The 21,329-nt window shown below is 35.9% G+C and overlaps 1 protein-coding gene across 6 annotated transcripts in view; it reads right to left on the reverse strand.

The window, feature by feature from the left end:
- Positions 1-21,329, reverse strand: part of VWA8 (von Willebrand factor A domain containing 8) — a 348,163-nt gene that overhangs the window by 299,895 nt on the left and 26,939 nt on the right. For 5 of the 6 annotated variants that reach the window (XM_032402933.1, XM_032402932.1, XM_032402934.1 and 2 more), the window contains exon 3: positions 2,729-2,859. In XM_032402933.1, coding sequence (XP_032258824.1) covers positions 2,729-2,859 — 131 coding nt within the window. Of the gene's footprint in view, positions 1-2,728; positions 2,860-8,002; positions 8,092-21,329 lie in introns of those variants that run through there. The other variant, XM_032402935.1, reaches the window with a different exon arrangement.

Here is a 21,329-nt window from a genome sequence, read left to right on the forward strand (position 1 = left end):
ATAATCAGATCTTACAAATCTTAGTATCTTTTATAGAATTCTTTTCAAATATCACGAGTGATAACTTGCCAACTTAGTTTTTCCACAAATGATAGTCATTTCAGTAAGTAATGTTCACCTTTTTTTTAAAAGGCATCTAAATTAATTTAGTCCATTAACCGATGTTTACCAACCGTATGTGATATGTTGGGTTCACAGGGTAAATACCAATAGGAAGGTCAACAGAAGAGGGAAGGAAAACAAACATAGCTATTCAGGAAGGACAAGAAGAAGGATGAAAGAAGGAGGGGAAGGAGAAGAGGGAAAAAAGGATTCTTTCACACAAAACAAACACTTTTGGTTTGAAGGGGAAACCATCCAGAATTCATTTCTTTTAGAGTAATTTATCCATCCCTAATGTCATTTTGCCCTGCATGTGACAATTATGTACAAAAAGTTTTTAACATTATCCTTGGTTTTACAATATTGAATTAAAAACAGTGATGCTCTCCAGTTGAATAAGGCATACAATATGTTGTTATTAAACAGGAAGAACAAATTAATTTACTGACGTATAAAGAAGAAAATTGAATGAGCATGCCATTCATGGTAAAAGAGGATAAGTCCATACAACAGGATTTTTTTTTCCTCTGCCTTATCTCCATGTGATGTTGATAAAAATATAGTATCATTTTCATTTTGTTTTTATAATATATGCCTGTTCCCATGCACCCATAAATTTAAGTACGTATGGAAAGAAGAAAACATTTTAAGTAGAGAAAACACACATATAGTGGTGAAGATGTGGTGATACCAAACAATATTTTTCTAAATAAGAATGAACTGCCCGTGAAAGCACACTTTCAGACTAAAGCAGCAACTTCTCTTGTTAGTGAATACTTCCTTCTTGCTTTGGGAACACATTGCTGGTACCATCATGTCTGTTTCACTGATTGGTTGAATGTGATCACTGGAAAAACCCTGTCAAAACTGGTTGACAAAGTCATACATACTCTTATTGTTAAATTGTACCAGAGTAAGACCCTGAACTGCCACACCGAGAATATTATCCTCAGTCTTGACAGCTTCCTGAGATTCTTCCTCAGCCCAGACAAGCACCAAAGTCTCCCCTGCTGCTCCTTCCAAGGGATGGTCTGAGCAAGTTCACCAACAGTACTGGGAGCAACAGATGGAGGAGGCAGCGGGGGTCTGTTGAGTTTTTTGGGGCTATCTATAAAATTCCTTCTATATGAATTAAATATAAAAGAGACACAGCTATCAAATTATTTCTACTTCATTTCTCATTGGTTCAGCAGGCTTGCCCCAAAATCTCTGCCTGTAAAGACTTCATCTACTCTGGATATTACTAAGCATAGGATCTTTTATCTAATGGCAACAGTACCCATTTGCAGGGTTTGCAAGGAAGCTTAGGCTAGTAAGCCTTCTTATGTGTATTTCCACATCCTAAAGCTGCCTCGGCTCTGTTTCATAATTTAAAGTTTGTGGGGTTTTTTTTAAAGATACAGGTTTCACACTTACAGACTTATATTGCATTTTTGAACCAACAAGTCTCCTGTAATCTCCCAGCCTTTCTCATTCCACATTCCTAACAAGCTTCACAGTCTTGCCAGAAACAAAATCAAAGTGAGATACTGTGGTCGTTGTAATGAACCAGGTAGAGTGGATTCTCAGTAGCTGACTTGGCATTCATAGACAAGCCACTTTTGCCTTGTTTATTAGGAAAAAAAGGCTAATACTACAATGACCCATTATACCTCAGAAGTCGGTTCTAGGAACAAATAAAAGATATGAAAGGTATGGGCTCAAAGGAGTTAAGTTCTGATTTGCCCATTGTATTTTTATCATTCTCACCCTACATGATTTTAGAAGTACCAAAATAAATCTACCACTGAAATAAAAGAGTACACAAAGTATATTTCAATAGCACAGAAATCAATTCTTTAATATCAAGTAACACAAGGAAGCTGAAAACAAAGTTCTTCTCTTCATCCTAAAAAATATCTTCAGACAGAACAACTTCATCTGATAGCATTCTTCCTCCCTCAGTAGAACAATGCTTATTAATGCTGGCAAAGTAGAAAAAAAAGTCCTGTACAATTTTTTAAAATCTGTGTTGAGATTTTAATATTTCAATTCACTTCACAACTGTACTCAGAGAACTACAAACATTTAAGAGGATAACAGGTCAGAGAGAGGATTTGAAGTCTAGCTCCATCATTTACTAGCTGGATAAAGCTCAGTGAGCTATTTAATAAACTTGTTTTCTCATCTATTTAAAGGGAAAAAAGCGTGTAACATATAAGAGATATTTTACAAACCATGGGCTCCCTTTAAAGACCATATAACATCAAAAAGTCAAGAGAACTATCTGACTTTATAGAATGTGGATCTCAGATAAAAGAATATTCCCTGAATAATATAAAACTGAGTTTTGTTTTGTAATCTCAGAGTTTATGATCCTATCTGCCACTCATTGCCTGAATTTGTATTTCTTTTTTATCAGAAGTTGAGAACTTTCTAGTTGCAGCAAAAATTTCCTAAAGCTATGAAAGATAAATGTACATTTGCTTCCCAGAATACTTATTCAAAACTCTTTATTAAACAGATCATCAAAATGAAAATTTTTTTCAAGGAATGAATAATCCTGATATTTTTGTAAATTCTTAATTTATTTTAGAACATAACTAATCCAAGTTCCCTTAGGAATCCCTAAGAATTGATTGCTCACCAGGTACTGCATAGCAATAGAGCGTCGAAGAGGCCCAGGAGGTCCTATTAGAAAGACATCTTGCCCCAAAAGATCCTTCTGCATTATCCATCTTAGATGCTGAATTACAGATTGAGCCACAGAGTCTGAAACTTCAAGGGGAAAAAAAGATAAAACGAAATGCAAATCAGTCTACTACTTATAATATAAATCTCCAAGCAATCAGTGCATTTAGTATATTATATTTTAAAAAGCATATCTATCTATGTGTACACACACACACACACACACACACACACACACACATTCATTGATACATTCACCTGGTCAATTCTCACACTGCTTTACAATAAACCATTGTTATCAATGTTAAAACAGGACAAAGTTTATGATCTCATAAAGAGTCACATAATCCCACATTTAAAAGCCTTTAAGAACATTTGAATGATCACCTATAAGTGTCGCTAAAGAAATAAAAGTGATTTTCTAGGGTGATATAAGGCACTAGAATCATTACTTTATCACAATTTTATAGTCCAATGCGTTTGTTCTAATAAGGGGACATGATCAAATCATCCCAGACAATTAATGATTCTCACAGTCTTAAAAATTGAAGAAAACTATAACTTAGGTTGGCAATAGGTTGTGAGATCTCCCAAAATTCACAGTGAGAAGATTAAATGACTTAACATCTTCAAGTCTATTCTTCTACACCAACTTGGGAATAGAAGACTACCTCATTCCAATGCCCTTCTGTCTACTATTAAATCACCCATCAATCTGCTTATCTTCTGCCTAAGCATTTTATAAATGTTTGAATTAATATAATTAATTTGTGTTTGCTCATTTGTAAATCACCCAGTGACCCAGGAAGTGCATTCCTAGGTATCTAAGAAACACTCTTGCCCTTATACATCAGGAGACAGACGGAATACTCACAGAATGTTATTCAAAATAAAACTAAATATAACAAAGAAAAAGAAAACTTACTCATTCTTAAAAAAATAAAAATACAACTGGAGACTGGAAATGGATAAAATGCACATAAATGAATACTACATAACAACAAAAACAGAATGAACTACGACTACTTCCAATAATATGTTTAACTCTTAAAAGGTATTCAGTGAAAAAAATTAAGTCACAGAATAAATCTCATATGATACTATTTTGATAATGCTCAATAAACTAACAAATTGAATTCATTAGAAATCCATACATATGTAATAAAACAGTGCTTGAGAAGCAAAAAAGCAAGAGAATGATAAATTCAGGATAATGGATACCTGGGCAGGGAATCAGAGAGATTCTCATGGAGAGCTTCAATGGTTTTTGGTACTATTCTAGTTCCTAAATTGGATGTGGGTTATAGTGTTTCCTTTATTATTGTGTTTCATTTTACACATAAACACATACATATATCCTAAAAGTCCTTTATATGTACTAAATATATTCCATATTTTTTACACTTTGTTTAATCACCCAGCAAGGTCATAAAAGAATTCAAAGATCAAACTAAGAACACTTGCCAAGGCTAAAGCTGTGCTTCCCCCACCAAGCCCAACAGCACAACTTTACAAGTGTAGTCTACCTCCTACTCCGCCCACAAAGCTAACATTTAACCATTGGAAAAATAAAGATAAATTTCTGATTTCCTTTATCATGGAGAAATGATCAAGAACAAGGTTTGGGGGGCAGCCTGGCTGGTTTGTCATGTCACTGGGATCACACTAAAGCATCTTATAATTTCCCCAAACCAAGTGCCTCTATGTCTGAAAATCAGGAGACTCATCACCTAAGTGGAGGTGCTTGACTTCGCTCCTGTCCTCTATGAATCCTCTACAACATGCACAGGGAGCATATTACCCCCAAGGGGGCAAAAACTGGTCCTTGGAAGAGGGGTTGGAAAAAATTCTTAATTCTTATTACAATGGTCTGTTGCCCACTAAAGGGATACTGCATGTAAAAGATAGATAGTATATCTGCAGTATTAACATTTCATGAGATTGGAGAAAGACAACTGGGGGGTAAATGTCCTTAGACGAGCAATAATGAAAAATAGATTGAGAAACATTGCTCTAAGACCTAGACCTTTGAGAAACCAAGAAGTTTCAGGATGCTACGGAAGCAGTTCACCTGAGACTGGAGATTCAACTTCATTTACAACTATTAAATGTCCACTTAAACTATTTTCTTTCCTACTTCAGGCCTAAATCCATCTTTGTGATGTATAGTTTACTCTTTTTTATTTCAAGATGAGTCAGTCTGCTTGCTGTGTAAGGGTGACACAAGACAAGAATTAAGAAGCTCTAACTTCTCTATCATAAACTTACACAATGTTCCCTATCCCACAGATCTACTACCTCTTCTTACACCAGTATCAAATACATAATTAAAAACATAAACACTTTTGGGATTTTTTTTCCCTTATGTTTTTACAAATCTCAGCTTACTCTGGCCACAGGCTCTCTCTGCACTGTTCTTAACAGTTTGGTGTCACTCCTTTGTATTTAGCTTTGGCAATGTGCCTGACCTTCCATTACCTGGACTTGACTATTTAAAATATGACCATTTCCAAAGTTCTAGAAGGTAGAGCCAAGTAGGTCTCTTCAGCTTCCTGCCACTGTTTATTATTTATAACTATTTGTAACTGTTCATAATTACAGTCTCCATTTAGTTCTATTTAGTTCTATTCCATTTTGAATGCCTTGACCTTGGAACTATATACATTTTTAAGATTTTTTTTTAAAGCTGAAGGCAGCAGTTCCTAATCAAATGTGAGGTCTGCCCCTCACAAGTTGTCAGTTAAAGTGCTGAGGCTTAAGAATATTTTTTTTTAGCAACTCATGAAGAATCAATTATACCTATAATTACAGAGCAGTTTATATACCATGTACTTAAGTAGGAGAGAAAGGCATAGAGTTATTTAAAGTGGGAACTGAGTATAATCCTGAGTATGCTCATAGGAGTCCTTCCACTCAGCATGATCCTCATGTGTTGAGAACCACTGGCCTAAGGCACATCTGACAATTCTCAGCAATCCCTTCCTTTACTCTTGCACTCAACAGTGGTTCTCATCTAGGGGCAATACTGCCACCACTCTATGCCCGCCAGAAGGCATCTGGAAATGTCTGGGGGTACTTTTAGTTGTTGCAAAGCTTTGGGGGATGAGGGATAATTTGGTACACTATTGACATTTAGTGATGTTAAATACAATGTCCAAGATAGTCCCATCTGCCCAATATGTCAATGGCACCCTTGTTGAGAAATACAGCGTCTGAGGTTTTTTTTTTCCCCAAGGTTTCTGTTGCTTGCATACCACTAATGGATTATTTCTAACTAGTCACAATTAAGCCCAGAGGAAGAGTTCCTCTTAATTTCCCCTAGCTTCTGAAAGATGAAATTGTCAGGGAGGCAAGTCAGTAGTGAAGAAGTTCTACCTTTAGATTGATCTGCTAGATGTTAGGATATCTAAGGCTCTCATCACCACATTTCAATTCTACCTAAGTTTCTTAATACGTATAAGCAGCTTCTGAATCCTGTGGCTGGCTTTGTAGTCTATGCTATACTTTCAATAAGGCTTCTTTTCCTTTATTTTTTCCTTTTCCAATAAACAGTCATAATAATAGCAATAATTTATTGCATCTTTTTCATGTGCCAGGTAAAAATACAAATGATTTTTCATACAGGATCTCTTTTAGAACTCACAACAACCCTAGGAGGTAGGAGACTCTACTGTGTCAGGATACAGAATCAGGCCAAACTGTTCAAATCCCAACTCTGCTGCCTACTAGGTATGAAAACTTCATCAGTTATTTCAATTCTCTGTGCTCAGTTTCTCCATCTGTATAACAGATATAACAAATGTACTTATTTATAAGGTTATTACGAGGATTAAATTAGGCACTTAGAACAGTGTCTGGTAATAGTAAGTGCCATATAAGCATTCTTTAAATATTCATTACCTACATTTCAAAAAATCAAAGTTCTTGAGGTGCTAGCATTTGTCCACAGTTGCTATGTGCATGAACCAGACTTAGACCTAAGCTTTTGAGTTCAAAGTTTGCACTCTAGCCATTATGTCCTACTGCCCCTCCAAAATCTTTTTAACAGGCTCTTTCTTCAGATCCAAGATTTTCCCTACAAGTGTTCACCTCATGGGGCTCCACTGAATTTAATGGACTTGCTTTTCTGGCCATTAATTCTATTTCTTAGTTTTTGAGGATGCCAGTGATACCATGTTTTACTCCTTTTATTGAAATTCCCAACTCATTTTGTTGTTTACACTATGATATGAGAGGACCTGTTTCTCTAAAAAAAAAAACAACTCCCATTTTTACTTATTCATATTTTAGTTTAGTCTCTTTTGTCAAAGAAAATATTTAATTCGTCAGAAAACTGTATTAAACTACTGCGAGAAAGCATCATGTACTGCTGTGTGGTGTCTGTGTTGTATTTTACATTAATGCTCAAAACTAGCTGTATTTTTAGGATGGCCTCAAGAAAACATGAGTCATACTTAAAAGCATTCCAGAAATAGAAACAAGATGTAAGACTGTACATTACGAACATCTGCAAAACAAACTGCCAAACTGCCATGCATAACCTAATATAAACACAGCCCTGCGTGCACGAGAAAGCCCTGACTTCAATGTTTTCAGGCACAAGATGCTACCTTCCAGGAGTCCACATAATGATAAACTGATGTCAAAATAATACCAGAGAGCTTGATCCTATATTCTAACATTTCCTTCTCTATGTAAAAATAAAACATCTGGTTCATGTTGGGCTACATTCCTTGTTCAATCCCTAGCCAATACTTGTTTCAAAAAAAAAAATGTGTACTATTTTTGCCCAGGCATATTCAAGGGCTTTAAAATAAGTCTATTAAAGGAATCCAAATTATAATTTTCTCCCTCCAGACTTAAATTTGTCATACATGTAAAGATTAAAATTAAAATTTCAGAAAATTACACATAGTTCTAGTTTCAGTATAGTAAGTCCTTTAAAACTAGTGATGTTTTGTAATCATCCCAAGGGGCAACATAATATAATGGAGGGAAAAAAAAAGCTTTTGAAGCCAAACAGACCTAGTTGTGATTTCTCATCCTGTCCTTTATCAGTGTCCTTGGACAAAAATTCTGAATCTTCCGGGCTTAAGTTTTGTTATTTTCAAAAGAGCAGTAATAATACTTATCAAGTATGACTATTATGAGGATTACAGGTAAAGCTCCATGTCAAACCCCTCAGCCAGTGAGAACCACGAATGGAAGAATATTAAAGCCTTATCCTCACCTGCAAAATCCTCTACCTGGTGTGCGTCCTAGACAGCAGGCTGCACAGTGTGGACTCGGTGGTAATGAATGGGCTTCTGGGTTTATATTCAAATAACCTTCTGGACCTAGAGCCCACCCTGAAGAAATAAAGGAGAAAGGAACCCAACATTTACCACATCCCTGACTAGCAGAGCTTATGTTAGGTACTTCCTCGTGGCATTTCATTGTTTTCACCACAGTCATCCTACAAAATAGTTCAGAAAGAATCTGAACCCAAGCCTGCCACACTGCCCTGCATTCACTCCTACCACATCACAATGAGAGATTTCAAAAGAATCACAACAAATCTCACTGCAAGTACATGTTCATTTACTGAAGTGTCACCTATCACATATCATTCGGTACTTAATATAATGGACGTCAAGGGAAAAAACATACAGTATGTTTAGAACTGAAGTCCACATCATTTACCACATGGGCTAACTGAACTAAGAAATCATTCACAGAGCTACGTTTGTTAAGGATCTACTATATAGGCTTAGCACCAGGAACACAAAAATGAATACAAAAAGGTCCTCTGAAGGTGTCAAAAGAAAACACTGCATATATATAAAGCCTCAGCTTATATAAAGCCACTCATCTATAATGTAGACTGATGCATCTGATCCAATAAAGCTGTAATCCAAATTAAATGAGAAGTACAATATTGGCTAGCACAGTACTCAGAATAGAGAAGCCATTCAATTTTTTTAAAACTGGAAAAACACATCAATATGTTAAATAAATGGAAACATATCCATATACAATGATTAAGGGTCAAGCTGTTTATTTTTTGTGTAGAGATGTTAGAATAAGAGTATATATATGCATGCTTTTCTTGTATTTGCATAGAGAAATGCAGAAAAGATACCCCTGAAACTAATAATATGGCAAATAATGTAAATGGAAACAGGGATGAAACTGAGATTTCTCAATGTGTACTTTTTTATATTGTTTTGGTTTCTGAACCACATAAATGTATTATTTCTAAAAAAAAAAAAAACTAAGTTACTTTTTAAGTCAAGTTTTAGAACATCCTTGAGACAGGAAAATTTCTATAATATAATGCTTTGTGAAAATGGTCACAAAATAGTACATATAGAATGTTTTCTTAAACGATGCATGTAAATACAGTCATTTTTAAAAACACTGGGTACATTTATAAGATTCGACTCACACAAAGTATGTTCTCTGACCAAAATTAAATTAAATTGGAAATTAATAATAAAAAGATCTTTGGAAAATCTCCAAATATTTAGAAACTAAATAGCACACTTGTAAATACCACATGGGTCAAAGAAGAAATCAAAAGGGAAACTGCCAAGCACACTTAAACTAAATGAAAGTGAAAACACAACGTATCAGGATTTATGGCATGCCACTAAAGCAGTACTTAGGGGAAATTATATAGCACTAAATGCCTATATGGAGAAAAAGGAAGGATTTCAAATTAATGGCCTCAGCTGCTGCCTTAAGATACTAGAAAAGGAAGAGCAAGTGAAACCCAAAGAAATGAAATTTATACTGATCAGAGCTTAAATCAATGAAATAGAAAACAAAATAATTTTTAAAAATTAATGAAACCAAAAGCTCATTCTTTGAAGAAATCAATAAAATTGACAAATCAGGAAAGACTGATCAGGAAAGAGAGAAGACACAAATTACCAAAGTCAGGAATATGAGCTAGGGGTTGACATGAAGTGCAGATACTTCAGATATTAAAAGGAGAATTAGTGAATATTATAAAAATTTTTATGCCAATACATTCCACAACTTGGATAAAATGGACAAATTCCCTGAAAGACAAATTCCTTTAGAAAGGCAGCTGTTCTTGGGGCACCTGGGTGGCTCAGTTGGTTAAGCGTCCAACTCCTGGTTTCAGCTCAGGTCATGATCTTGCAGTCAAGGGATCCAGCCCCACCAAGCTCCGCACTGAGTGTGAAGACTGCTTAAGATTCTCTCTCCCTCTGCCCCTCCCCTCCCCCTCCCCACTCACATTCGCTCTCTCTCAAAAAAAAAAGTCAGCTGTTTCTTATCTAATACAAGAAAAGGTAACTTCAATAACTATATCTAACAAAGAAATTGAATTAATTAAAAACCTTCCCACGAAGAAAACTCCAGGCCAAGATAGCTTCAAGGTGAAACCTACCAAACATTTAAGGAAAAATGCCAATTTTATAAAAATTCATTCAGAAACCTGGAAAGGTTGAAATACTGCCCAATTCATTCTATGAAACCAGCACTGCCTGAATACTAAAATCTGACAAAGACATCACAAGGAAGCTGTTATGGACTGAATGCGTTCCTCCAAAATTCACATGTTGAAATCCTAACTCCCAATATGATAGTATCAGGAGGTAGGGCCTTTGGGAGGTGATTAAGAGCCCTCATGAATGGGGCTTAGAACCCTTACAAGAGAAGACACAGGAGCTTGCCCTATCTCTCCATTCTTTTTGCCATGTGTGGATACAAGAAGTCAGCGGTTCACAACCCAGGAAAGGGCCTTGCCAGAACCCGACCATACTGGTGCCCTCATCCCAGACTTCCAGCCCTCAGAACTGTGGGGAATATATTTCAGGTTTTTTATAAGCTACCCAAACTATGATGCTTTGTTATAGCACCTGGATCTAGGACGAAAAGAAAGTTGCAGATCAATACCCTTCATAAATACAGACACAAAAATTCCAAACAAAATTCTCTCAAACTGAAACCAATAATAGGTAAAAACCAAACAACACATTATAACCAAGTAGGATTTATTCTAGAAATGCAAAGTTAGCTTAACATTTAAAAGCCAATCAATATAATTCACCATGTTAACAAGCTAAGAAAGAAAAACCACATTATCACGTCAAAGAACACAGAAAAAACACCTGACAAAATAGAATACCACTTCCTGATTAAAATCTCTTAGCAATCCACAAATGGGAGAAAACTTCCTCAACTTGATAAACAATGTATATGAAAAACCTATGCCTACCATACTTCAGGGTGAAAGGCAGAATGCTTTCCCCCAAGATCAGGAATAAGAATATTCTCTCCTCTCACCACTTCTATTCAACATTTACTGGAGGTACTAGCAAAAACAGTAAGGCAAAAACAAACAAAAAGCACCACCCAATTAAAAAGCAGCAGCATTACCTTTATTTATATATAACCTGACTGTTTATACAGAAGCTGTGATGAAATCTACAAAACAAGCTCTATAATTAATAAGTGAGTTTAGCAAGGTGCCAAGATACAAGATCAATATATAAAAATCAATTTTACTTCCATGTTGAAATTAAAAAACAATACCATTTATAATAACATCAAAAAATATGAAATACTTGAATGATGACAGACAAAATGTATGCAAGACCTGTACACTGAAAACAACAAAAGAGGTGCCTGCGCGGCTCAGTCATTTAAGCATCCAACTCTTGATTTCGGCTCAGGTCATGACCTCAGGGTCCTGGGACGGAGCCCTGAGTTGGGCTCTGTGCGGGGCGTGGAGCCTGCTTAAGATTCTCTCTTGCCCTCTTACTGCGCCCCTTGCCCCCTCCCCGCTCTCTCAAAGAGAAAAAAAACAACAACAAAACACTGCTGAGAGAAATTAAAGATCTAAATGAATGGAGAGATTCACCTGTTTACAGGTTGGAAAATTCAATATTATTAAGATATTGCATCTATAGATTCAATGCAATCCCAATCAAAATCTCAGCAGGCTTTTTTTTGTGGAAACTGACAAGCTGATTCTAAAATCATATAGATACAAAGGACCCAGAATAGTCAAAACATCTTTGTAAAAGAACAAAGATGGAAGACTAATTAACATTACCTGATTTCAAAATTTATTGTAATACAATAGTAATCACGATAGTGAGACTTTGGTGTCACGATAGAGATCAAAGGACCAGTCTAGAAATAGACTCATAATATATATGGACAACTGACTTCTGACAAAGGTACAAAGGCAATTCAGTGGTGAAAAGATAGTCTTTTCAGCAAACGGTGCTGAAACAATTAGATATCCATACGCAAAACATGAACTTTGACCCATACCCTATATAAAATGACCTTTGACTCACACCATATACAAAAATTAACTTAACATAGACCTAAATATAAACTATGTATACAACTGTGAAGACATCTAGGAAAAAACAAGAAAAAAATCTTTGTGACCTTTGGTTAGACAAAGATTTCTTAGGTAGGACACCAAAACCACAATCCCTAAAAGTAAAAACTGATAAATCAGATTTCACTATGTCTGCTCTTCAAAAGACACAATTAAAAAAATTAAAAGACAAGTCACTGACTAAAAGAAAATATTTACAAATCTTATATCTGGTAAATTTCTTATAACCAGAATGTATGAAGAAATCTCAAAACTGGGGCGCCTGGGTGGCTCAGTCAGTTAAGCATCTGCCTTCAGCTTAGGTCATGATCCCGGGGGTCCTGGGATCGAGCCCCACATCGGGCTCCCTGCTCAGTGGGGAGCCTGCTTCTCCCTCTCCTTCTGCAGCTTGTGCTTGCTTACACTCTCTCTCTGTCAAATAAATAGATAAAATCATAAAAAAAAAATCTCAAAACTCAAAAGAACACAAACACCCCAATAAAAACGTGGGCAAAGGTTGTGAACAGATACTTCGTCAAAGATATACAGACGGCAAATAAGCACATAAACAAATGTTCAACATCACTAGTCACTAGGAAACGCAAATTAAAATCACTATGAGATACTATACATACCCGTTAGAATGGCTGAAATTAAAAAGACTGACCATAACAAGAGCTGGCAAAAATGCAGAAGAACTGAAACTCTTATACACTGCTGGTAGAAATGGAAAATGACACAACTACTTTGGAAAACAGAATGGCAGTTTCCTGAAAAGTTAAATATCTACTATGTGATACAGCCATTCCACTCCTAGGTATTTACACAAGAAAAAAGAAAGTTATTATGTCCATATAAAGACTTATACATGAATGTTCAGAGCAGCTTTATTTCAAGAGCCTCAAAATTGTAACAGTGATGTCCATTAACAGATGAATGAATGAACAAACAAACCGTAATTACTCAGCAATAAAAAGTAATGAACTATTGAGACATGCAACATGAAAGAATCTCAAAATAATTATGCTAAGTGATAGAAATCAGACAAAAATAGAGTATATATTATATGATTCCATTTATGTAAAATTCTAGAAAATCCAAATATATCTACAAAGCAGATCAGTGATTCCCAGAAAAATGGAGGAACCAGGGCACATTATAAAGGGGTACAAGTACACTTTTGGGGGTGATGAATTTATTTGATCAATACTTTGACTGGTGATATTTCATGGTTACATACAGATGTCAAAACTTACAAAACTGAAAAAAAAAATTTACGAAACTGTACATTGAAATATGTGAAATTTACTGTATGTAAATTATACTTAGTAACATTATGTTTAAAAGAGTAGAATAACACATTAAAATGTTAAGTGTTTATAATTAGACTTATAAATGATTTCAGTTTTATCCTTTTGTTTTTCAGTATTTTAGGATCCCAAGTTTTTTGTATTCATCACGTTTTACTTTTGCAATAGGAACAAAAAGTTATAGTTCTTTTGAAAAACCACATTGCAAAGTAATAATAGCCATATTGGAAGTAGAGATAACTGTGATACACAGGGAAAGTAGTAATATGATGGGTAACATCTATTAGAGTATTTTGACAAATTGATCACAATTTAACATCCAAAATTCAATTTGCAACTCAGCTTCTTATAAAGTTCTTAACATCCATAACATATTGTTACATTATGATAATTTACTGAAGATATCTTTGTTGTCTTAGGGTAGCTAGTCATATTCATGACAAGACTACACCAACCAAAAACATAAAATGAAATCAAAGGAATGACCTTTAGTTATGAACACACCTCAGAAGAACCAGGAATTTTTAGGTCCTGTAAAATGAGTCCAAGTTCTTTAAACATAAAGCATGAACTTTTTATTTTTACGGCTCAGGTCACAGAAAAAGCAGTTATAATAGATGTATTCTTTAGTAAGTTTCACTTTAAACATGAGGGTTTTATTAGCTATTTTTAAAGTTTAATCTAATACATGCTTACTGTAACAAAGAAAAAAATCCAAAAAAGTAAAAAGAAAAATGATCTCTCTTGACCCCTTCCATTTGCAGCCTCATTCCTAACCCAATGCCCTCAAAAAAACTAAAAGTTAAAAACCTGGAGTGTAGCCTTCCATACTTTTCTCTGTATACAGAAAGACATATAACATACCTTGCGAAAGGTGTTCATATTGTTAAAAAAAAAAAAACAACACAACAGTATCAGACTTTATATACTACCCTGAAGTCTGCAACTTTTTTTTTCAGTCGCAATTTTTGCTTACCAATATGGCATGTACACCCTCAAGGTCCACAGATATAAATCTAACATTCTTTTTTAGCAGTTGCAGAAGTCCATAACATGGGTAAACAATAATTTATTCAACCATCCCTCTACTGATACACTCATTGCTTCCAGTTTTTGTCACAATCAGTAACACCAAAATGCTGGAATACATATTGTTTACAAATATCCTTTATATACTGATTTTTTCCTTAATGAACATAACCTGACAAAGAAACTGCTACATCAAAAGGTATTACTTTATTTTATTTTTTTAAGATTTTATTTATTTATTTGAGAGGGAGAGCAAGCGCGCGCATGAGTAGGGGGAAGGGGCAAAGGGAGAAAGAGAAGCAGACTCCCCACTGAGCAGGGAGCCTGACACGGGGCTCAATCCCAGGACCCTGAGATCATGACCTAAGCTGAAGGCAGACACTTAACAGACTAAGCCACCCAGGCGCCCCTATTTTTTAAATTTTAATAGCTACTACCATATTACTTTCCAAAGAAGCCATATCAACTCACACTTCTACCAGCAATGTATGACAACACCTTTTCCCTGCAATCATGTAGGTACTGGACATTATAATACTTTTTGGTTTTTTTAGATTTATTTATTTGAGAGAGAGTGAGAGAAAGAGTGCGCACATGCATGCAGGTGGAAGGGCAGAGGGAAGGGCAGAGGGAGAGAATCTTCAAGCAGACTTCCCTCTGAGTGTGGAGCTCCACACAGGGTTTGATCCCACAACCCATGAGATCATGACCCGAGCCAAAACCAAGAGTCCCACGCTCAACCAAGCCATCCAGGTGCCCCTATAATACTTCTTAATTTTGGCCCAGCTGATGCATGAAAATTGATATCTTATAGTATAATTTGTATCTCTCTAACTCTTAAGCAGGTTTAGAACATACCCATTTGGATTCCCTCTCCTGTGGCACGCCTATTTAAATCCTTTGCCTATTTTCTACCAGATGATATGGTGTTTCTCATCAATTTGTGAAATATATTTGTATATTAAGGGTATTAATCCTCTATCATATGTGTTAGATATCCATTAAAATGTGACTTTTAAGTTAAGGGTTTACTACTTGAATTCATTTTCTCTTTCAAACAATGTCATCAGTAGTTGTTAAATTACCACATAGATCCAAAGAAGCCTATTTATACATTTCACAGTTCAAAAAGTGTACATCTGCAATGAAAGTTGCAGAAAGCAGCAACGGAAAATACAAAGCAACAAAATGCATCATGAAATGTTAAGTTGTCTTTAGTATGGTGCCTGGGAGAAAGGGGACTAAAGAAAATTTAGGCACTGAATAAAGATTGCTGTGGAAACTCTGGTGGAGACTTCAGGCCATGTCACAGGGCTTTAAAAGTTGATGCGACTCTTCCCTTTGAGGGCTCTTTTCTAGCTAAAGAAATCTCAAATGAAATCCTTTTCTCCAAGTAAATTCTCATGTAATGAGTAGCAATTAGTGCACTATTGAAAATGAGGCTAATCTTAAGATTGGAGGCTTTGCCCCTCAGATTGTTGTTCAAGCTCTGACTCGTGAATCTTACTTAGTTAACACCTTCCTGGAGGCCTTTTGTGTAAGCTTTGCCACTCATTCATTAAAACTGACAAGTAGCTGCAATGATTGTTCAACATTATCCAGACACAAAAATGACAGTTTTTCCATGCTATTCTGTTATTTACATGTTGATGAATTTCTCAAACCTCTTGAAATTTTTACAAGCATCCCCCCTCCCCCCAAAAATCTTTCACATGGTTGCCTTTATGCCAAAAATCACTTTTAAAGCACATGTTGTAATTCTTACAGAAAACCTTTGTGCCCTAACTGCTTGGATATGAGTTCAGTGTGTCCAGTAAACCTTAAATGACCTCACATATAATTGGTCCATGGACTGCAACAAGATTATGTAAGGAAGCAGAAATATAACTCTGAAGTCAACCTTAAAGTCATCTATTGAAAACCTGCTACCCTGGAGCATCACCTCATAAGGCAAATACTGGAAGAAATACCAGCTTGATACAATACAGTTTAACTTCAAGGACAAAAACATGAAGGAACCCCTTTTCAACAGCTGACAATTTCATCTAAGCCTTGAGATGCGGTTTTCATACAAAAAGGCAAAAATCTTCAATTACCCATTTCAACACTTGCAGGGGAGAGACTAGGGACTAAGATGATAAGTGGGAGTTGTAACGGTTAAGGCAGGAGGTGACAAGACCTAGATAATAAAAAAACTGAAGAACAGTTCAACTCCCCTGTCCCGGCACTGGGCTAAATGCTGTGTCCAACACTGTTCAAATGAAAAGCTGACAACCAACTATAACTCACAAGCATTCATTATCTCAGTCAAATGGTCAATGAATTAAGAAATTTTACTTTCATGAGATAATACTGCTTTCACGTGGTTTTAAATGGAATTTTAGACTTCCATTTGAGAATATTCCCAGCCTATAGCATCTCTGTCAGCTAACAGGATTTATACCACTTCCATTAAATAGATGTTAAATATGAATGTGAGGGTTCATCTTTCAACACTGTGATTTTTATTTCTTCATTACTAAAAGACAGTAGTTGATTTTCAGTGCTCTGAATAACTTTGGAAAAGACAGAAATAAAATAGCACCACCATGCCTCAACTATTTCAATATTTTTCAGTATTTTCAATATTTTCCACACTCTTAAGTTCCAAAAGAGTTATCTAACATACCAGTCTTCTTTTCATTCCCAGACTTATTCTAAAGTAGCCAGAAATACTGTGACAGACTATAAAAGAAAAATCAAACTGCAAGTCAGGAAATCTGGGCTTTGCTACTAATTAATTAGTCTTCCAACCTCTTTCTTATGGTCCTACTTTCCTGGTTATGAAATGAGTTTCAGAGAGGATAGTAATTGCTGAAGTTCCTTCCCTTAACAAAAGTCTGTCAATTTATGTTTCATTTAAAAATGTTAAATATGCAAAAAGCAAAGAGCTAAATTGAAGCATAAATATGGGTAGGAAAGTAACAGGGTATCAAACTTCATTCAACAAAACAGCATTTTCAAAATATTTTAAAAAGTAACTCCAAGGGACGCCTGGGTGGCTCAGTCGTTAAGCATCTGCCTTTAGCTCAGGTCATGATCCCAGGGTCCTGGGGTCAAGCCCCACATTGGACTCCCTGCTCTGCGGGAAGCCTGCTTCTCCCTCTCCCACTCCCCCTGCTTGTGTTCCCTCTCTCGCTGTGTCTCTCTTTGTCAAATAAATAAATAAATAAATCTTAAAAACAAAAACAAAAAAAGTAACTCCAAAAGAGGGGGGAAAAAAAATTATCAAAGTTCTCATAACCAAAACCCATAATCCCCAATCAGTCATGTAATAGCAAGAGTGAAGCCAAACAACTATGACTTTCCCTGCTTGGAAATCGTCCCTGAGAGAGGGAGAAGTAGTTCAAAGAATACAATATTTGGACCTAATATAGTAAGTAGATGCCCAAAAACATGTTTTATTAATAAATATAACTACCCCAATCAATATGTAGCAACCATATAATGTTTATGTGGATATGTGAGATGTTGACTTACTAGTTCAGCCACTTTTCCTATTTCAAGTTAACCAAACTCCCAATAGTCTTTCCCTTACAAATGGGTGCTGTTGCTCATACAAAAGACTAGTAGAGACAATGTTAATAATTTGCTACTGGGTAAAACATGCTACCATCATTTTGATATACAAACAATAATGTGTCTAGGGATACTTATATTATGAATATGGTGGGAACAATGATGAATGCATAGCAAGCCAGAAAATGCAAATTGAAGTCTATACACCATCCAACTGCTTTCAGTATAAACTCTTTTCTGATAAATTTCAAAGGGTAAGCTACTAACAACTAAACACAAAAGAAGTGAAAAATTTTGATTGCATAAGAGATGTATGAAAACAGCAATAGAAATTCAAAGTATGTTAAACCAGAAAATGTTGAGGGTTTTTCCTGGTTTGCTTTTCTGGGGTTTTTTGGTGACAATATATTTGAGTCTTGCTGTATTTAAAAACAGATACCTTTTACACATGGAACTTGATCTAAGCCAACTACTGCTATATTGCTCTCCAGTCATTTGCAAAATATGGAAATATATTCATTCAAAGCATATGTTTGTAAGTCTTAAAACTGGTATTATTACTAGGCTCCCTTGAATCCTTAAAGCTGGTATACATTCTCTCACTTAATAAGATCCCCATCCCCCAAATGATTAAGCATCTGTGGCTACGGTAAAATATTTTAGCAGATCCTCAATAGGAGAGAGATGGTACCATCTTAGTTGTTAAAAGAAGGGAAGGATAGTGCTATCCCCTGCTGACAGCAGTCAGGCAATGACTATGCCTCCTATCTAGGTGAGGCTTGAAAGGCCAACATTCTTTCCACACTATAAACACGTGATGTTTTATCTTTGAAAAAAAAACTGAAGCTTTTTTGAAGAGGCTACCACCACCATGTGTGATCCTGGAAACAACCTAACTAAGAGCAAATTCAAAATCAAATCTAGAGAAGATGTATTCCAGATTCATTTTTTATTTATTTTATTTTTTAGAGAGAGAGAAAGTGGGGGAGAGGGAGGGGTAGAATCCCAAGCAGGCTCTACGCCCAACATGGAGCCCAATGCAGGGCTCAATCTCATGATCCTGAGATCATGACCTGAGCCGAAATCAAAAGTTGGATGCTTAACTGACTGAGCCACCCAGGCGCCCCTCCAGATTCATTTTTTAAAAGTAAGACTGAATGAAGACGAAAATGTTTTTAGCATATCTCTTAAGTAGAATCATAGCAGCCATTAGTATTAACCATATTCAACAGTGTTACAAGCATGTGATAATGGGAAGTAAGAAGGAACAGAATCAGGAGACTGAGGAAATGGTTGTGTCAGGGACTCAAATTTATTGAGCACTATGTGCCAGGCATTATCCTATTCATTTCACATAGGCTATCTGATTCAATCCTTACAATATATCATCCATAAGGTTGAAATGATTGTTCCCACACTGGCAAGGAAATCAGAGCAGTTAAATGACTACAGAAATTCACACATCTAAAAAGAAGAAGAAGGAGGAGGAGGAGACGAAGAAGACGAAGATGAAGATGAAGAAGAAGAAGAGGAAGAAAGAAAAAGAAATTCATATCTAGGAAATAGTACAGACAAAATCTTAAGCATAAGCCTCCCCCTCCAAATAAATGTTTCCATATAGAAACCAAACTATATAACAGTTTTCCCACTGTTATTCCTCACTTCTGAAGTTCATTATAAAAGTTAGCTACATTCATAATAAAAAAGATCCAGAAATCAGGAAAAAAAAATCAGTGTTTTCAATTATCATGTAAGGTGTTATAAATCTATTTTGTTAAGTTTTCTCTAGGTAAATATAAAAACTTGTTAAAGATTTAAGTTTCCAGTCTCACCCCCAGAAAAGATTACCTATCAATACAATAATATGATTAGGCATAACCATTAAATAATGAATACTACAAATAAATGTTCCTGACTCCCACTTCTAGTTAGGATGAAGAGAACTGAAGAGAATTTTACTTTCAACCTAACAACCAGAACTAGGCAGTTGATCTGTAAAAATCAGTTTCTTAAAACCTACCACACAGCTAAGAATACAAAGAAACCTGAATGAACTAAATTCTAGAGAGTAATGAGCATTTTCAAAGAGAGAAGAGACCCACAGCTAACAAACATCCCTGGCAGAATGGTAGGAGGAGGAAGAATCCGCCATAGGTGTATCAGGAGAAGCAAGTTGAACTTTTAGCAAACTTACAATGGCCACACACAAGCTGACATGATGAACTAATCTACTGAAAAGTCTCAGTCACAGAGAGAATCTGCACCTACCCACTAATTCTTCCTCACTGGCCTTCACTGAGTGCACAGGGATACACACTAAAAACCAGACACAGGGCAAGAACTGAGAGGTATTCTTCCTGAAGCATACTGGACCTTTTGTTAATACAAGGCAACAACCCACTGAAGGCTGGGGGTGGGACAGAAGAAGCAACAGAAATCCCTTCAAGGCACTTCACGACTTTATGCCTATAAGGCAGCAGTTCTCATGGACAGTGTTAGGGCAGAAGAGCTGAGATAAAAACCTCTTTGGCACTCTTGGCCTTCACTAATATGGCCTCTGGAGGCTGGAGGCAGGGCAACAGCATGAAAAGAGATCTGGGTTGGAGAAAGCAGAATACAGGACTAAATGGCAAAACTCCCCAGCAATCCAAAGATGGAGCCATAAAGCAGAGACTAGCCATGGTTTGTAGAGCTGGAAATTCAGCTATAAAGCATAAAGAAAGCTCTGGAATCTCACCAGAATTCACATGCTGAACATTACTAAAGAAAAAGTCCTGATCTCTTCCTCAATGCCTTTGAAGGTAGAGATAAGTGGAATCTAACTAATCTACAGAAAGCCCAGTCCCAGCTCAAGCACATACTAGTTTGACTCAGCATTCCTCCTTCGGTGCCCCCCCCTCCACAAACACGGGACTTAGCAGATGAAGAGGCATGCCCTTTTCTGGGGTAAATATCATTTACTTCAGTCTCTACTGTTCTTTTATACACAATGTCTGGCACACAATAAAATATTATGACACAGAGAAGCAAGAAAATATGATCCATGCTCAAAAATCAATAAAAGAAGTTCTAAAAATGGCCTAGATGCTGGAATTATTAGACCATGAAAAATATGTTAAAATATCTAGTGCAAAAGGAGGACAACATGAATGTATTCAAGCATGAGAGACTGAAAATATAAAGAAAAACTGAATGGATGTAGAAATGAAAAATGTATTAACAGAAATTAATGAATCATCAGATGAGATGAAACCAAGACTGTACAAAGCTGAAAAGAAAATCAATTAGCTTAATTATGGCCAAGAATTTTC

The sequence above is a fragment of the Phoca vitulina genome, unplaced genomic scaffold (genome assembly GCF_004348235.1).
Source record: "Phoca vitulina isolate PV1807 unplaced genomic scaffold, GSC_HSeal_1.0 scaffold5, whole genome shotgun sequence".
In the NCBI taxonomy this organism is placed as follows: domain Eukaryota; kingdom Metazoa; phylum Chordata; class Mammalia; order Carnivora; family Phocidae; genus Phoca; species Phoca vitulina.